The sequence below is a fragment of the Felis catus genome, chromosome A2 (assembly GCF_018350175.1).
Source record: "Felis catus isolate Fca126 chromosome A2, F.catus_Fca126_mat1.0, whole genome shotgun sequence".
NCBI classification, from domain to species: domain Eukaryota; kingdom Metazoa; phylum Chordata; class Mammalia; order Carnivora; family Felidae; genus Felis; species Felis catus.
The window spans coordinates 81,998,338-82,015,350 of NC_058369.1; the positions used below are offsets into that span (position 1 = coordinate 81,998,338).

General features: G+C 41.3%; 1 protein-coding gene across 9 annotated transcripts in view; it reads right to left on the reverse strand.

The window, feature by feature from the left end:
- GSAP (gamma-secretase activating protein) overlaps positions 1-17,013 on the reverse strand; it is a 90,745-nt gene that overhangs the window by 5,588 nt on the left and 68,144 nt on the right. For 8 of the 9 annotated variants that reach the window (XM_023250295.2, XM_023250296.2, XM_023250292.2 and 5 more), the window contains 7 exons: positions 15,484-15,612; positions 14,570-14,628; positions 13,881-13,912; positions 11,509-11,570; positions 7,932-8,027; positions 5,050-5,120; positions 4,266-4,360 (listed from right to left, as the gene is read on the reverse strand). In XM_023250295.2, coding sequence (XP_023106063.2) covers positions 4,266-4,360; positions 5,050-5,120; positions 7,932-8,027; positions 11,509-11,570; positions 13,881-13,912; positions 14,570-14,628; positions 15,484-15,612 — 544 coding nt within the window. The remainder of the gene's footprint in view (positions 1-4,265; positions 4,361-5,049; positions 5,121-7,931; positions 8,028-11,508; positions 11,571-13,880; positions 13,913-14,569; positions 14,629-15,483; positions 15,613-17,013) is intronic. The other variant, XM_045052300.1, reaches the window with a different exon arrangement.

Here is a 17,013-nt window from a genome sequence, read left to right on the forward strand (position 1 = left end):
GCATGGGGCTCTGCGCTGACAGCACTGGAGCCTTTTCAGGATCCTCTCTCTTTCCTGTCTCTGCCTCTCTCAAAATAAATAAATAAACTTTAATAATAATAATAATATAATAATAATAATAACAATAATAATAATAATAAATAAAAACAACATCCAAGGGAGAAGAAGATAGCACTCCAGCAGATAATCAGAAAAGCCCTCTTGGAAAAGACAGCATAGAAGGGGACCTTTGAAGGGTAAATGCGATTCCTGTGTGTGGAAATGAGGCCAGAGAACATACAGAGTGGAGACAGTTTAAAAAAAAAAAAAAAGCCAGGCTTGTCATGAGCAGACCAAAGCTAGAATCCTGCCGTGTTGCTTGCTCACCATAGGTAACTAAGCCCCTATGATCCTGTTTCTTCATCCCTAAAATGGAGCCACCAGTACAGTTCCCACAGTGTGGCTTTGAGAACTAGAGCAAAGTCTATGAAGCACAGAGCACGTGGTAGAACAACAGTGACAAATAACAAACACGTATTGAGGCCTTCAGTCTAGGCACCGGCCAACTTGATCTTCATACAACACTATTAGGTGGGAACTACCTGATTCCCATTTTATAAATGGGGAAACCAAGATCCACAGGCACTAAGAAGGTTGCCCAGAATCATACCATTAGTAAGTGGCAGAGCTAAATTTGAAGGCGGGCTATGGAATTTTAGCCTATAACATTACCCTGCACCAATAACTGGCAGCTGGGTTAACGGGACAACAGGAACAGAGGCCCAAAAGTGAGAAAGTACAGGGCATGTTCAGAAAGCATTAAATGACCCAGCTGAGTTGGAATCAGGTGTATGAGAGGAATGGTAGGAGGTAAGGCTGGAATGGTTAGTTTATTTAACAAATCAGACGCCTTCCAGACACCAGGCAAGGAGCTGGGTGCACGATAATGAGCAAAACAGACATCACTGCTGCTCCCATCCACCTTCCGGTCTGATGGGAAGACAATCAGATAGTCACAAAATATACATTCTTAAAAATGTGATCAGTTCCATGAAGGAAAAGTGCAGGGTGCCCTGAGTATTGGCAGGGACTGAGAGCTGAATGATGGCAAGGAATATCTTATTTATTAGACTCTGGAGAGGGATACTGAAAGTTTCTGAGCAAGATGGAAAAAGGATTTCAGTTTTACTCTTGGAATATTAAAATGGCAACAGGCAAAGAATGGACTGGAGTATCAACACTTTGCTACAAGAGGTATGGAGACTTACAGGAGGCTACTGCATGAACCTGCACCAGAGGTGATGAGGGCATTGACCCTGAAAGAGGAAGGGAGGGATTGGGGGAGACACGTGGCAACAGGTACAGAATTGGAAACTGAGGGGGTGTGGATAGGGAATAACAAAGGATCACAGCCTAATCTTAGGAATTTACATGACAAGGAAATGATGCCCAAAGAGCAGGAACTTGAATTCAGAGCCATCATGGAGTTTTCTGTCTCTGAGCCTATGAATCATGAGCAATGAGGGACTGAGTCCGGAGTTCTGGCCACATCAAGGGTCAGATAAAGTGCAGACTCTGCCCACAAACAGATGTTAATGGGCTGACAGCTGGAGGAGTCCACTGGCTTCTCTGAATCCCCCCCCCCCAAAAAAGTGACTTTTACTAACTAATCAACATGAGATTTTTCACATGGATTTGGACATTCTTCCTAAGATTAAAAACTGTTGTGAAATTAGTTCTGAAGAAAAGTTTACCTAAGCGTCCTATAGGTTTCCTGGATTCAAAATCCCTTCTCCAGCCCTGTGTCTGTGTCCTGGAAACCCCTGATGACTCTTCATTCTCTATCCCTAGGGCACAGCCCCACATCCAACAGTCCTTTCTTGGCTGCCTCCACACATCAGCTCCAAGTAACACAGCCAACTGGCTCCAAGTAGGCATCAGTTCCAAGGCAGAGCTTTTGCAGCCCCCATCCGCATCCTCCGAGGCTCCTGGCCTCAGGTAGCCAGTGAGGGGAACCCAGGCTCCCTTCACACTGCAAATGCTCCAGCTATGGTTAAACCGTGACTTCCTTTTCGGGGTCCTTGTTGCCTTTTCCTCTTTAACCAAATGGATTATAAGTTTCTGACCCTTGGAACTCAAACAGTTCTCACTAATCCAGGAGGCTTGGAAAGCAAGCACACAAATACAAGGACATGGGAAAACACCGGTGTTTACACACACATACACATGCACACCCACGTGATCCAACCTCACTTCACCTCTATTTCCACGTCAAATGAGGGAAACAAAGATTTAAAAGAAGAGGAGAGAGGGATACTGCTTTTACTTGACCCATGGACACAAACCATTAAGTGTACTCCTAATTATTCTCAGCCACTATGGATAACACTTTTCCACCATGTTTCCCCTCCTTACACATGCCTGTGGAAGAATGTGATGTTCCACAGAAAGTAAAGTCTTCTGATCTCCCAAGTATAATGTTTTCCCCATGAGTCACGTTCATTTATTTACAAAAGAGGCTTGAACATCCACGGTGAACAAATCTGGAAGTGTCAATCATTCCTCTAACAAGTCTTTTGTGTTCATGACAAATAATTAAGAGCTTAAGGCAGAGAGCTATAATATAGTTTTCATGAAATCCCTTTAGTCTTTCTAGAGGGCATCTTGCAATTCAGATTCCATCAGGATCATTTAAAGCCATCTATAATGTTCATGAATGGTCACTTTCAGATCCCTACAAAATCAAAAGAAACTCTTTTTGTACCTCCACTACAAGCAGCTCTTATAAGGTGTATGGATAGAGAAAGCATGAAGGATTCCAAAGCATGAAGGATGTATGACAAATGCTGACAAGCCAAGACCTCTGTGGGGATTCCTGGGCCCATAAATAGTCAATGTTTCAGAATCAACTAATTCAAATGGAATATAAAATTCAAGAGACAGCACAGAATAGTAGCTAAAAGCACAGATTCTGGAGCCAGACTGCCTGGATTTGAATACTGGCTCTGTTGCTTAATAGCTGTGTGACTTTTAGGCAAGTTGCTTAGCCTTTCTGTGCTTCATCATCATAAAAGGGGAAGAATCATAAGTGGAACCCTATGAAAGTGCCATTTTTGTTGGTCAGAAACTGGTTGGATATTGACAATTTAATGTGGTTCAATTTAAGTTCCTACCATTTAGGACTGGTATGAAGATTAAATGTGCTTATTTATATAAAGTACTTAGAACAGTAATGGGCATAAAATGGGCACCATACTCATACTGGTTTAAATTTTTTTTGTGTGTTTATTTTTTTTGAAAGAGAGACAGACAGAATGTGAGCAGGGGAGGAGCAGAGTCAGAGAGGGAGACACAGAATCTGAAGCAGGCTCCAGGCTCTAAGCAGTCAGCACAGAACCTGACTCAGGGCTCAAACCCCTGGACTGTGAGATCATGACCTGAGCCGAAGTCAGACACTTAACCTACTGAGCCACTTAGGCTCCCTGATCCTGGTTTAAAATGAATAAATAAAAGAATGAATTACTGGTATATTATTGGATAGATGTATGTGTATAAGTAAACAAAACTGGCTGATAAACATTATGTAGTGATAGTTATCATAAAGCTTAACACGTGTCAGAACTTAGATGTAATGAACACAAAGCCGATGGGAGCTTATTTGTTTCGTATAAAGGATACTGATTTATATACACCTGTTCCCAACTGGACTTCTGTTAATTTTTGTAACTCCTCTAATTTCTAGCACAGTACATGGAATGGAATTTAAAAAATCAACAAATTGTTTACTGAATGAACAAATGACCAATTAAATGAATGACTGCATACGCACATGCCAAGGTTGTTTTGAGGCCTGACTTGCTCCTGTTTCAAAGTCCTAAGGGCAATTTTTAGCTTCCAAGCACATAAGAATCAGCTCAAGTTCTGACACCCAGCCAGACCCACTTCCTTCTGAGTGTTAACTTTCTCGATCAGATAAACTAAGCCTGGAGACATCAGAGAAAGATCTTCATGAATCATCTTCACTGGTTCAAAGTATCTTAGCAAGCTGCATGGGGACCAGCCTAGGCTCCCTAAAGTTAGTGACAAGGCATAGCATAGTTTAATAATTGGAGAGATCTGGTCTGCAGAGAACCAATGTCAGGCCCATCTCTCACGGTGACGCCAGATACCCAATTTCTCAGACACAGGGGATCACATCCTTAAACTCATAATGTGCCAAGACTGGGACCACATGAAGAAGAAAAAACAAATTTCTTACAACAAAAGACAATAGAGCCAAGACTTACCGGGAGGCAGTGGTAAAAACAAACTCTTGGTAGCTTCCAGAATCCTGGTCATGATGTGAAATACTTTAAATTCAGCCGCACTGGCCCTCCCACTGCTGGGTAAAACAACACAGCCACAGTCAGCCAAGGGTTAATCTCTAAGACCCTGTTTGTAGGGGCACCTGGGTGACTCAGTCAGTTAAGCCTCTGACGCTTGATTTTGGCTCAGGTCATGATCTCACGTTCGTGAGATCGAGCCCCGTGGGGCTCTGTGCTGACAGTGTGGAGCCTGCTTGGGATTCTATCCTTCCCTCTCTGCCCGTGCTCCACTCATGTGCACTCTCGCTCTCTCAAAATAAACAAACATACATTAAAAAAAAATCTGTTTTTCTAAGCAGTGGCTCTGAGTACCTAACAGAGATGGAATTCATGCTAATGGTGAAAGTCTAGGCCCTGCTGAAAGCCTCATAAGTATGATGGGGACCATCAGTCTAAAGCCTAGAATCTAACCAGACAGAAGGCACATAAATGATAAATGGTATTAATTGAAATTCCCCTTCCTAGCAGTCCTGAGCTCACACGTCCCTCCCTCCTCATCAACCACATGTCAGGGAAAGAGGATGGGTGAAGTAACAGGGCGATTCCCTAAATACTGAATATAGAATTAAGATAGACAGTGTCAGGGCTGGTGACAACTGCTGTCAACTGTTAACTTCCAAAAAAGCTTTGCCCAAACAGGCAGCAATTAGGGTTGTTTTAACTCTTTGCACACCTTGATAAAAGAGAGCAAGAGATACTTGCGTACAAGTGGGGAACGCAGGGGTGAAGACTGTGTTTTCTCCAACTGGTTTCCATTATCTGGCAGACGAGATCCAGCTGGAGGATAAAGACAGCCTGTTAGCCTTTGCCCATACCCTCTCCCTCAGGGGTCCCTATAGCTAGCCCTCCGCAGGCCTGATGGGCACGCTCAGGGCAGCTGGCACGTGGCCTGTGCCCGGACACAGAACCAGCCTTTCTGCAGTCCATTCTGAGGCACTGGAATCCAAAATGGAAAGACTGAAAATGCACACCAGAGTCTAACAGAGACCCTTCTGTCTATGCAGGCAGGGCCCCAACTGAGCTTCCCCAGCCTGGTTAACAGGCCCTCAATCATAGGCCCTCTGCCATCAGTGAAGGTCAAGTCCAACTGGATTTGTTCTAGGCCTGGTACATGACAAAGGTCAGCGGCTGACAGTGAGAAGAAAGGAGACACAGAAGAGAATGGAGGTCCTGAGTGTCGACTGTGGAGTAAGACTGCTTTCAAGTCCAGGTCATACATTTGACTAGTTTGTCAGCAACAGAGCAGTCTCTGTGGGGCTGTTGCCAGCCATGAATCCATGCACTACACGTGTAGGCTTAAGGACGGGGGGCTCAGGGGGTAAATCAGAAAGGATCTCCATACAGGCACAGGCATAAGAGTTTATTCTCAGTGACAGAGATTCTCAGTTTCTCTTTGGCTGAAATCAGGTAAGATAACTCATAAGCAATATAGTCTGGTTCTGCAGCAACTTCCTCCATTTGTTTTAGAAAGCCTGTTTAGCCACCCTCCTGAGAGGATTGGGAGACAAGGCTATTTGCTGCTGGGCAGGAGCAGGTGGATTTGGCCTCCATCAGTGGCAGCCAAGTCTAGTCATGGGTATTGAGTTTTCTGAGGCTACAGCTCTACCACTTCTGGTCCTATTAGTTCTGGTGGTTGTTAACACAAACTGCTGTTAAAAGTTTTATGTGGAGGCGCCTGGGTGGCTCAGTCAGTTGAGCGTCCGACTGCAGCTCAGGTCACGATCTCATGATCTGTGGGTTCGAGCCCCATGTCGGGCTCTATGCTGACGGTTCAGAGCCTGGAGCCTGCTTCCGATCCTGTGTCTCCCTCTTCTCTGCCCCTCCTCCACTCTCACTTTATCTCACCCTGTCTCTCAAAAATAAATAAATGTAAAAAAAAATTTTTTTTAAAGTTGTATGTGATTAACTGTAAGGAAGCATGACGCCTGAACAAAAATCCTTTAACATATTGGAAGGTGAAATTTAAAGTCAACAGAAGGAATGATGACAGATGGACATGTTAAATAATTGTGTTATTAAAGGACAAAGAAAGCAAGTTAATGTCAGCATGGGAAGATCAAGAACACGTTCATAAATTGAGTTCCTGGGTATAGTTTTACTACAAAGAATTATTATTTAATAAAGTTTCAATGCCGGAGAGCCAGAGCTACTCAGTCGGTTAAGCGTCTGATTCTTGATTTCAGCTCAGATCATGACCTCACGGTTCATGAGTTTGAGCCCTGCATTGGGCTTTGTGCTGACTGTGTGGAGCCTGCTTGGGATTCTCTCTCTCTCTCTGTCTCTCTCTCTCTCTCTCTCTCTCTTTCTCTCTCTCCACCCACCTCCCCCCCCCCCCACACACCGCTTGTGGTCTCTTTCAAAATAAACAAACAAATTTGGGGGAAAAAAAAGATGAAGAAGAAGGTTTCAATGCCCTGCTTGTAAATATCAATATATGAGGATTCCAACCTCTCCTAATGTATTAAAAACTGTGAAATTCAAAGATACTATTTAAAAAGACACTGGTGAGGGGCACCTGGGTGGCTCAGTCGGTTGAGCGTCCGACTTCGGCTCAGGTCATGATCTCGTGGTCTGTGAGTTCAAGCCCCGCATCAGGCTCTGTGCTGACAGCTCAGAGCCTGGAGCCTGTTTCAGATTCTGTGTCTCCCTCTCTCTCTCTGCCCCTCCCCTGTTCATGCTCTGTCTCTCTCTGTCTCAAAAATAAATAAAACATTTAAAAAAATTAAAAAAAAAATAAAAAGACACTGGTGATTGTAATAAAGGCAGAAAACTATAAAAGGTAATAAAATTAAACAAGAAATTCAATCAGGGCTATACCTAATACATATATGCAAACATGTATGTTCACACACTGGTCATTTGCATACTGTTCTTACCCAAACTTTGAGAAATGGAGTGTTCTTTCTCTTTATGTGAATTTAAATACTTCAAGAAACTGGTCTACCACACTATTTCTAGGTTCTTAGAAGGGTCACACCTGAACTCCATACACTTTCTGAGAGACTCAAGACTGCCTCAGAATTCAAACTGGTCACACCACTTCTATTTACACATGGACTGGTGTTATTAATTTGGATCACACAACTTCAGTGAGTGACTACTGGCTACTGAGTAGATAAGCTACCAATCCCACCAGCAGATTCTAATGTGGGAGTATTCATACAACTGAGCTAGAATCTGGCCTAATTGGGCTGTTAGGCACTCATTAAGAATTTAAGTTCAAGTTCTCTCATGTCTTCATAAACCTCCATGTACAGAAATCATTACCTATGGTTTAATAAGGAGTTAGAAGATGCCAAGATGACATATGACATATGAACATTTGGCAACCATGCCAAGTTCATTACTGTTCTATCCTTCCATGAACATAAAAATCACCATTTGAAGGAACTGCAATAAACTACTTTCATAACATTGCTTTTTTGGTTCTTTTTTCCCTTTATTCAATCTCCAGCACCAAATATACTGGTTTGAGGATAGGAAATCTGTAAAAAACCTAATCTGAAAAACTGAACCATATACTGGGAGCTACATACTGGGAGACCAGGGTGGAAGGAGCATGATAGAGAACAAAAAAGCAAAACTAACCAGTTTTGAAACATAGTCCAGAGCCATCTGTTCAATTTTCTTCTTTTCTACACCCTGTAGGTGTCTCAGAAGATGGTCTTTTAGCTCAGACACCATCTGAAAACAGGATACAGATTAGATAAGTCACAACCTGCCCACTCACACCTGCTACTGGTTTAAACTAGACCCATTTATTAACACTCTTTACCAATATGAAAAATACTGGGTCTGAAGGTCCCACCAGCAGAAATGTACAAACCCATAGTGTTACTTCAATAGGCATAAGTCAAGGGCACCAACGTTCTCCTCAAGAGGAACTACTGATGATTCCCTCAGTGAGCAGCCAAGAATCAGATTCCCAGCCTTAATTAGAATTCTCCAGAGAAGCTGGGCAAAACCATTAACTTAGAAGTCTTTGGGATGTACCAGATGGTTGAAGTCTAGTGCTCCCAGCCCTGGAGAACTAAAAGGAAATACTCTAATCATAGAACAACTGGGAGTTGGAGGGGGAGAGGCATGGTGTGGGACCTTTAGAAGGACACAGGCAGGAGTAAAAAGGAAATGCATCAGATACCTCCCTCTGCGCAGTGGTTACAGACACTGAATAAAGCCCCTACATGGAAAAGTAATGAACTTATTGATTCTATTGCCTCCAAACAGGCTTGTATACCTACTCTGTTCTTGGAGCTCACCAATCAGTGTGGCATCCCAGCCCTCCCCACCTTTTGTTTTTCTGTCTCCTTCCTTTCTTTTCCCCTCCCCTTTGTCTAGATGCCCTACTCAGCTAGATGCCCTCCTGGCTAGAGAGATTTTTGCATGAATAAACACCATGAGAATCGTACAATTGACATTATATGTGCACATATCTTCTATTTTAGCAGATTTGCATGTATAACATCCTAAGCAAAACTTAGCCTGTGGCATTCTGGGCCATGTGTTCATCAATTAGGCTTAAAATTTTTTGATTTATGACTACTGCATGCTTTTTTGTGCTTTTCAATTTTTCTATAATAGCCATAAAGATGAAAATTTAAGTCACCCATAATCCTATCATCTATGTTAACATTTTGAATTTTTTATTTTCCTTTTCTCTAGTGTGCACATTCATTCTAATGTTTCCTAATTTGGTTTTTTTTTTTTCATATAATAGTTTATGTCACTAAATATTCTTAACCACACAGGTTGTGATGGCTGCACAGTATTCAATTTTAGGAAAGTACTAGAATTATTTATTCCCTTCTTACACATTATGAGATGCTTCTTATGCAAGTGTTAATAGTACTGAAAAAAATCCTTATACAATATTTGTTTGCCATATCCCCAATTATTTTCTCAGGCTAAATTCCTAGAAATGGAATTTGTTGGGTCACATACTTAAGGTTTGTAGAGACACTGCCGAAAGACACAGAGACACTGTGATTATACTAATTTTTAGCCACATCACATGAGACTGCCCAATTTCCCATATGCTGAACTTTGTAATTTTTAAATTTTTGACAATTTGATACACACATACATAATTTTTTTATATTAGATTCTTTAATCTATCTAATATTTTTGTTGGTTTATGCTATAAAGTAGTGGTATTTGGGATAGGGGGACTTCAATTGTCTTTTCCAAATAGCCAGTCATTGATTGAAAATTCTTTCTTTCCATGGTGATTTTTAAATGCCTCATTTATGATACACTGAACATTCAGATTAAAACTAGAGTCTCCGGACGGTCTATTTTGTACAAGCACCACATTGTTTCAATTATCGTAGCTCAACAACATACTTAGCTATCTGGCAATGCTAGTTCCAGTCCTCTTTGTCAAGTGAGTCACTTGGTCAACTGTCAGAGAAATTTCATTGGCTTGTTAGTTGTAATTTTATTAAACCTAGAAGCTAAGGATTTGGAAATGGAATAATGTTTTTCATTTCCTTTTCTAACTGGTTAATCCTAATAAAAAAGAAAATAAATTTAGAATCACCAGCTTATTAACTTTTTCCTTATTATTTCCCATTTCCCCAGTTGATTATTTTATTTGTTTATTGCACTGGACAATCATAGCATCTTCTTTTACTTTTGTTTCTTATTGCACTGTATAGAATTGCTAGAACAATATAAAATTTTAGTGAAAATAGCAAGGATCCTTAACTTCCTTCTGATTTTAACAGGAATGCCCCCAACATTCCATTAAGAAGGGTGTTAACCATTAGTATTAGAATATCTTTTTGCCTAATTGATGTATTCCAGGAGTGGGATTTTACTTTTATCAATTTTAAGCACCTATAAAGATGATCTTTTTTTTCCCTCTTTGAACTAGTGATATGATGAATTACATTAATGTATTTGCTAATATTAAGCCTTCCTAGAAAAAAGCCCACCTGACCATGCCATATTTTTCAAATGGACAACTGGAAAATATTTTAATTAAGCTTGTGGTATCTATGTTTATAAGTAAAAGTGGTCATTGTTAGATTTTGGTTTTAAGGTTATGCTAGCTTAATAAAGTGACTGAGAAGCTTCCCATTTTTTTTCCCCCAAAAAATAATTTACATAGCATGGGGATGATCTAGATCCTTAAGATCTAGATCCTTAAGCCAGTTTGAAAGAACTGACTCATTAAATAATTTGGTGACGTTTTTGGAGATAATTTTTGACAATTTTTTCAAATTATTTATGGTTATTGTGCTTTCAAGGACTTCTATTTCTTCTTGGCTCAAGTTTGGTATTTCTCTTTATTAAGGAAAATTTAACTGGAATTTTCAAATGTGTTTTTCTCATATTTTAAAATTTTCCATAATTTAACGTAATGGATTACCCCGTTCCTAAGCCTGTACAGTATTAAAAATATTTTATTAAACTTGTCAAATGTCTCTTTAATCATTTTTAAAACATATTTTGGATTTATTTACCAATTCCGCTCTTACAGTAATTTATATAACTCTCTTTGGTCTTCCTACAGTAGGACTTCTTGAGAAAGAATACTTTATTCTGTTGTGTTTTAAACCCCAAATACAAATGCCACAGAGACATTGTTCTTCCCTTGTTTCAAAAACTCAGTGGAGTACATTTCTTTATGATGTTCCGTAATTATATATTTTGGGGGGTGACTGATTTATGTATGTCTCTCCCACTAAACTATAAATTCTAAAAGTGCAGGGGTGCCTAGGTGGCTCAGTTGGTTAAACTTCTGACTCCAGATTTCAGCTTCAGGACCTCATGGTTCATGAGCCCAGCGTTAGGCTCTGTGCTGACAGTGTGGATCCTGCTTGGAATTCTCTCTCTCTCTCTCTCTCTCTCTACACCCCCCGCCACTTGCACGTGCTCTCTCTCTCTCTCTCAAAATAAATAATTAAACCTTAAAAAAAATTCTAAAAGTGCAGAAATATTATCTGTGTTGCTTAACCACTGACCACACAGGGCCTACAGGGCTGATAACAGCTATATGTTAAAAGAATGAATGAATGAATGAATGAATGAATGAATGAATGAATGTGAATGAAAAGAATGAATGAAAGATAAGGTTAGCATGAGAAGTACAATCTAGCCCTTTCCCCTTTTCTTGAAGCCTACCATTTTCCAGCACCCAAATGGCCCACAGACCGCTTACCAGACCCATAAGCAGTCTCTGGTGGTTGTCCGCCTCCTGGAAGAGGGGTGTTAATCTTGGCTCTGAAATTAAACAGAGCACGAGTCAAGCAGAGTGGTTTTCAGAAAATGGGCTAGAAGAAGAGAAATCAGCCTGGGTTTCCCTTCTCTGACTTATTGGGAAAACTGAACACTTTGTTGATAGGATGAAATTTTTCATTACATGTGTGACCTATTCCTACAAGCTGAACTTATCACTCAGGTGATACGCAGCTCTATTCTAACAGAGGTAGAGACTAGGAAAGAAAGAAAATGAGGAACACATTTCCCAACACCAATAGGATCTGGCTTTGATTCCTCTTCAACATGAAAACTCACCACTAAGAACCTCTGCTTCACTGGTGTCAGGGAGACTTGCGTCCTCTCTTACTGCCAAGGAGGGCATAACTCAGGGACAGGGACTTGGTGAAAGGATTGCATGACTCTCTTCTTTGTGACCCCTTGTAGTTTAGTGACCTTGAGAGTCACAGAACTGAGGGGACCTGTCAATTCCTGCATCAAATAATACTAACTGAAACAAGTTATCCAACTAAAAGGTAACTAGATCAAGATGGGAAAGTGACAGGGAAGGGGCAGGCAAGCACAGTCTCACTAGATGTGCCCTCACACTCCTCTAACAGCACCTGGGTGCCCTGCTCCTCCTCTCCTGCAGCACCTGAGCCACAGCACCTGTCAAGAGAGCAGAACTTCCCCACTCAGCAGGCTGGTGACCCTATGTGGGATGGCACAGAGGCCTCTTGACCTCTTTGGATAAATTCTACTGGATCCTACACAACCTTCCTGATTTAGATGAAGTCATTCCAGACTTGACTCCAGCAGTCCTGAATTTCACACAGATTGTTCTGTTTCTGTTAGCAATGACGTTCTTCCTAGGAAACTAGTACAAACTAAGCACGTGAGAGGAAGGGACAAGTCCCTAATGTGCCCTCAAAAAGGATACTGGTCACAGGATGCAAACTGGCCAAAAGTACAGGGGCAGGAGTGACGGACACGACAAAATCCTGGACAACCAGCAACACTTCCCAGATTGCAACATTCCCAGCAGTACGTGGAGGGTGAGCATGAATCAGACACATTCACACCCTGGCCGCTGGGCAGGACTCTGGCTAGTGGCAGAACCCCCTGGCTTCAGGCATGGATGGCCTGGTAACACAGGCTGAGGATGGTTCCCTTGGGGCTGTTCAGTGAGCACAGGCTCTGTCGGCCTGGGCTGGATGACAAGTTCACTATCATGGTTCGCATGGGCTGTGCACACAGCTGCAGGATGTACCCCAACACACTATATAAAATAATTTCTGTTAGGGCCACCCAATATGCACCTAAACACCTGAGCCTATAAAACAACAGTGGGATATAAAAATAACAGCTTTTCAAATGGAGGCTGGCCTCCATGAGGCATGAAAGAGTTCCAGGGGCAAAACCACAGAAAACTTGTACCTGGGTATGCTTAACATTCTCTTCCCCCAGTTTCACCTGGACAAACACCCTGTTCATCAAGACTTACCTCAGACGTGGCTCCCTCTGGGAAGGCTTTTCTAACCTCACTCTCCTCCCCAGTCACCCCCACTCCTGACCCACTCCCTCCCCCACTATGGTTCTATAACACCTGTCACCTGGTTTAGAAACCATGTGTTAGCACCTCTTCCTCACACATTCATGACAAAGCAGCCACCTCAGGTATCCCCTGCACCAAGCGCTGTGCTGTATGAGGCACTATAAACATCAGCCCATTCACTCTCATTTTCTCCTCACCTTGCCCTGAAAAGGATAGCGCACAAAATGAATAGACGGCTTGCCCGGGAGCACACTGAAAGCACTGTGGACAAACTGGAAGTCAAGCCAAGTTCTGTCCAGGTCCAAGCCTGTGCTCTTCCCCTATAACCACACAGCTCACCCAGAGACTCCTCATCTTTGTACCCCTATGGCCTAGCCTAGTGAGTGCCCGAGTGTTAACCAAGTCACAGACTCTCGCATGATCAGCCCGCTGGAAAGAAATCAGCTCTAGGCCAGGGGAACTGCCCAAGTGCATCCTGTGGGTACAGCCACAGGGCATGGTAATTAGATCAAGTCCATGAAGAAAAATAATGAAAACCACAAGGCTAACACTGAAGGACTGGCCCAGCAAAAGTACATTCAGCAGCTGCCCCTGCAGGTCCTGGTGCCAAGACAGACAGGGAAGGAGCTGGGTGGTCCCTCTAACAGGAAGAGATTCAAGGGTACTGCCTTCATTACACTATTGGGTGTGATTTTCTTGCCAACTCACAGTGGTAGGAAAGACAGTGTTACAAACCAAACACTGACATCCAGAAGGCTTTATTATAGGTCTTTTCTTACCCAAATTCCTTGCTTCTAGGTTAGAAATCACCCTACAAAGAAATTAGCCAATGTTATTCACATATAAAGATTAAAAAAAAAAAGCCACAATACCATACAAAGACATCCTCCATAAAAACCACTGCAGAAACTGTTCTCAGGTCGCTGAAAACCTCAAACACTTTAATCAACTTGGCAAAAGCCACATTAGGCAATTATAAGATCTCAAAACCCTTTAGTGCAAACAATAACAATAATTCAGAACAATCGCAGCTCTCAGTTATTGGAAATAATGGGAACAGAAAATAGAACAGGGCTGGAATGGGGCCTACACTTGTAGCACTCTGAGATGACTCATCTATCCAGAAAATGTGCTTTCAAAATAAGAGCCAGTTCGTCAGTCCACTGACACTTTTTAAATGAACCTACTGTCTCTACCCACCTTAAAGTGCTCAGTTAGTAAGAGCTTTATCACTTATAATTCATCCATCCTCTCGATGAAAGTCTACAAGGTTTAACACATACAATTTTCCCACTAGAAACTCCAGCACTGAACTCAAGAATAGGGCCCAGGTGGCTGCATTCATTTAAGTTGACAGCATCATCTGAGGGTACTCAACAAAAGTAAGCTACTTCCATGAAAGTTACCCAAAAAAGGAATCGCAAAAGATAGCCATCTTATAGGAACACCAATCCCTAATTTTACTTACTTCGTTGCATTATCAAGAATATTCTTCACATACACCATGGACCTTCTTCTTCCTGTTTTCTAGAAGGGAGAACATGTCAGAGGTGTGGAAGGTAGAGGTTTTGTGGGTGACATTTTTCACACTAAGGACATAATGCAATATAGGAAAGAAGTATAATTTTAGCAAAAAAGAAATATACTTTCCAAGTAACCAAAATACCTAGGTTCTTAAAAATTAGTTTAGAAAACATTGTAGTCTGAAATTATTAGATTTGTAGGAAGGTGCAAGTCAACTATACACTGTTGTGTTATACACAACAAAACTACAATTATATACAATGCTAAAGAGAGATTTCATGTACTCTCCACCCGGTCTCCCCCAGTGTCTCCATCTTCTATAAACAACTATAGTGCAATATCAAAATCGGGAAACGGATGTTGGTAAGATGAGGGTATAGTTCGATGTCATTTCATCATATATGCAGATTCATGTACCATAGTGCACCACCTCGATCAAGTTACGCAACTGTTCCATCTTTCCAAAGATCTCCCTTGTGCTGCCCGCTTTGTAGTCAGTCCCAGCCACTCTTTTTTCAACTATCCCTAATCCCTAGCAACCACTAATTTGGGAACACCTAGATTTTTAAATCAAATTTTAACTATACAAGTACTGCAAGAACCCATGTTAAGACCTGGAGGTTAATCCCATTTCTACTATGAATATGCTGTGTGTGTCCCTTAACCTCTGTGCACTTGATTTTCCTCCTCAAGAGAACAGAGAGCAGAGAAGCACTTTGGTCTTCTTGCAACAATGCAAAAGGACCTGGCAACTGGAGAGACCTGCAAATTTAAGCCAGCCTCAAGACTTAAGGGCATCACCTCATCAAATGTACTATGCTTTTGCTTTTTGCTTTATTCTTATGAATCCACACAAACCTCTTCTGAGATCAGGCTGTGCCATTCTCTCCTGACCATGCTGTTGTTATAGTGCAAGTGTGGCTTGGAGTACTTAACATATTCCAGGTTGGAGTTCAGTTTTTCCCAGTAACCCTTAAAACTATGCACCTGTAGGAGACAAAAACATTGGTGAGCTTGAGAAGCAGGGCCTGTGGCCCAAACTACCCGGTAAGGATCACTGGAGCCTTGCTGCAAAGCTGGGCTTGCTTTACTTCCTCAGCTCTCATAGGGTAGCATTTATGAGTGAATTCTTCCCACGAAAGATGGCATTTCCCTCCTGAAAGGAATTCTAAATTGGAGAGACTTGGGGTGCCTGGGTGGCTCAGTCGATTAAGCATCTGACTCTTGATTTCGGCTCAGGTAATAGTAATACATTTTTTTAATGTTGAAGGATATATTGACACAAATTGCTTTTAAAGTTTTAAATTTTAAATTTAAGTATAATTAACATACAGTGCTATATTAGCTTCGGGAGTGCAACACAATGATTCAAGACTTCTATGTATGAATCAGTGCTCACCATGGTAAGTGTAGTCAGCATCTGTCATCAAACAACATTATTACAATCTTATTGACTAGATTTCCTATGCTGTACTGTTCATCCGTGACTTATTTCATAACTGGAAGTTTCTACCTCTTAATCCCCTTTATCTAATTCACCCATCTGCCCCCCACCCCAGATGCCCTCTGGCAACCACTAGTTTGTTCTCCATATTTAAGAGTCTGTTTTTTTTTTGTCTATTTTTGTTTTGTTTCTTAAATTTCACATAAGTGAAATCATAAGGTATTTGCCTTTCTCTGTCTGACTTATTTCACTTAACATTATATCCACTAGGCCTATCCATGTTGTTGCAAATGGCAAGATCTCATTCTTTTTTTAAAACTGAGTAATATTCCATTGTATATATATATATATACCACTTCTTTATCCATTCATCTATGGATGGACACTTGGGTTGCTTCCATATCTTGGCTATTGTAAATAATGCTGCAATAAACACAGCGGTGCATATATCTTTTCAAATTAGTATTTCACTTTCTTTGAGTAAATACCCTGTAGTAGAATTATTGGATCATATGGTAATTCTATTTTTCATTTTTTGAGGAACCTCCTTACTGTCTTTTTACAGTGGATGCACCAATTTGCATTCTCACCAAAAGAACATGGAGGTTTCCTTTTTCTCCACACTCTTTCCAATACTTGTTATTTCTTGTCTTTTTGATTCTAGCCACTCTGACTCTGACGAGTGTGAGGTGATATCTCATTGTGGTTTTGATATGCATTTCCCTGATGATTAGTGATGTTGAGCATCTTCCCATGTGTCTGTTGGTCATCCGGATGTCTTCTTTGGAGAAATGTCTATTCAGATCCTCTGTCCATTTTTTAATTGGATTATTTGGTTTCTTGGTGTTGAGCTATAGAAGTTCTTTATATATTTTGAATATTAACCTCTTATTGGACATATTCAGTAGATCGCCTTTTTGTTTTGTTGGTGTCTTTTGCTGTGC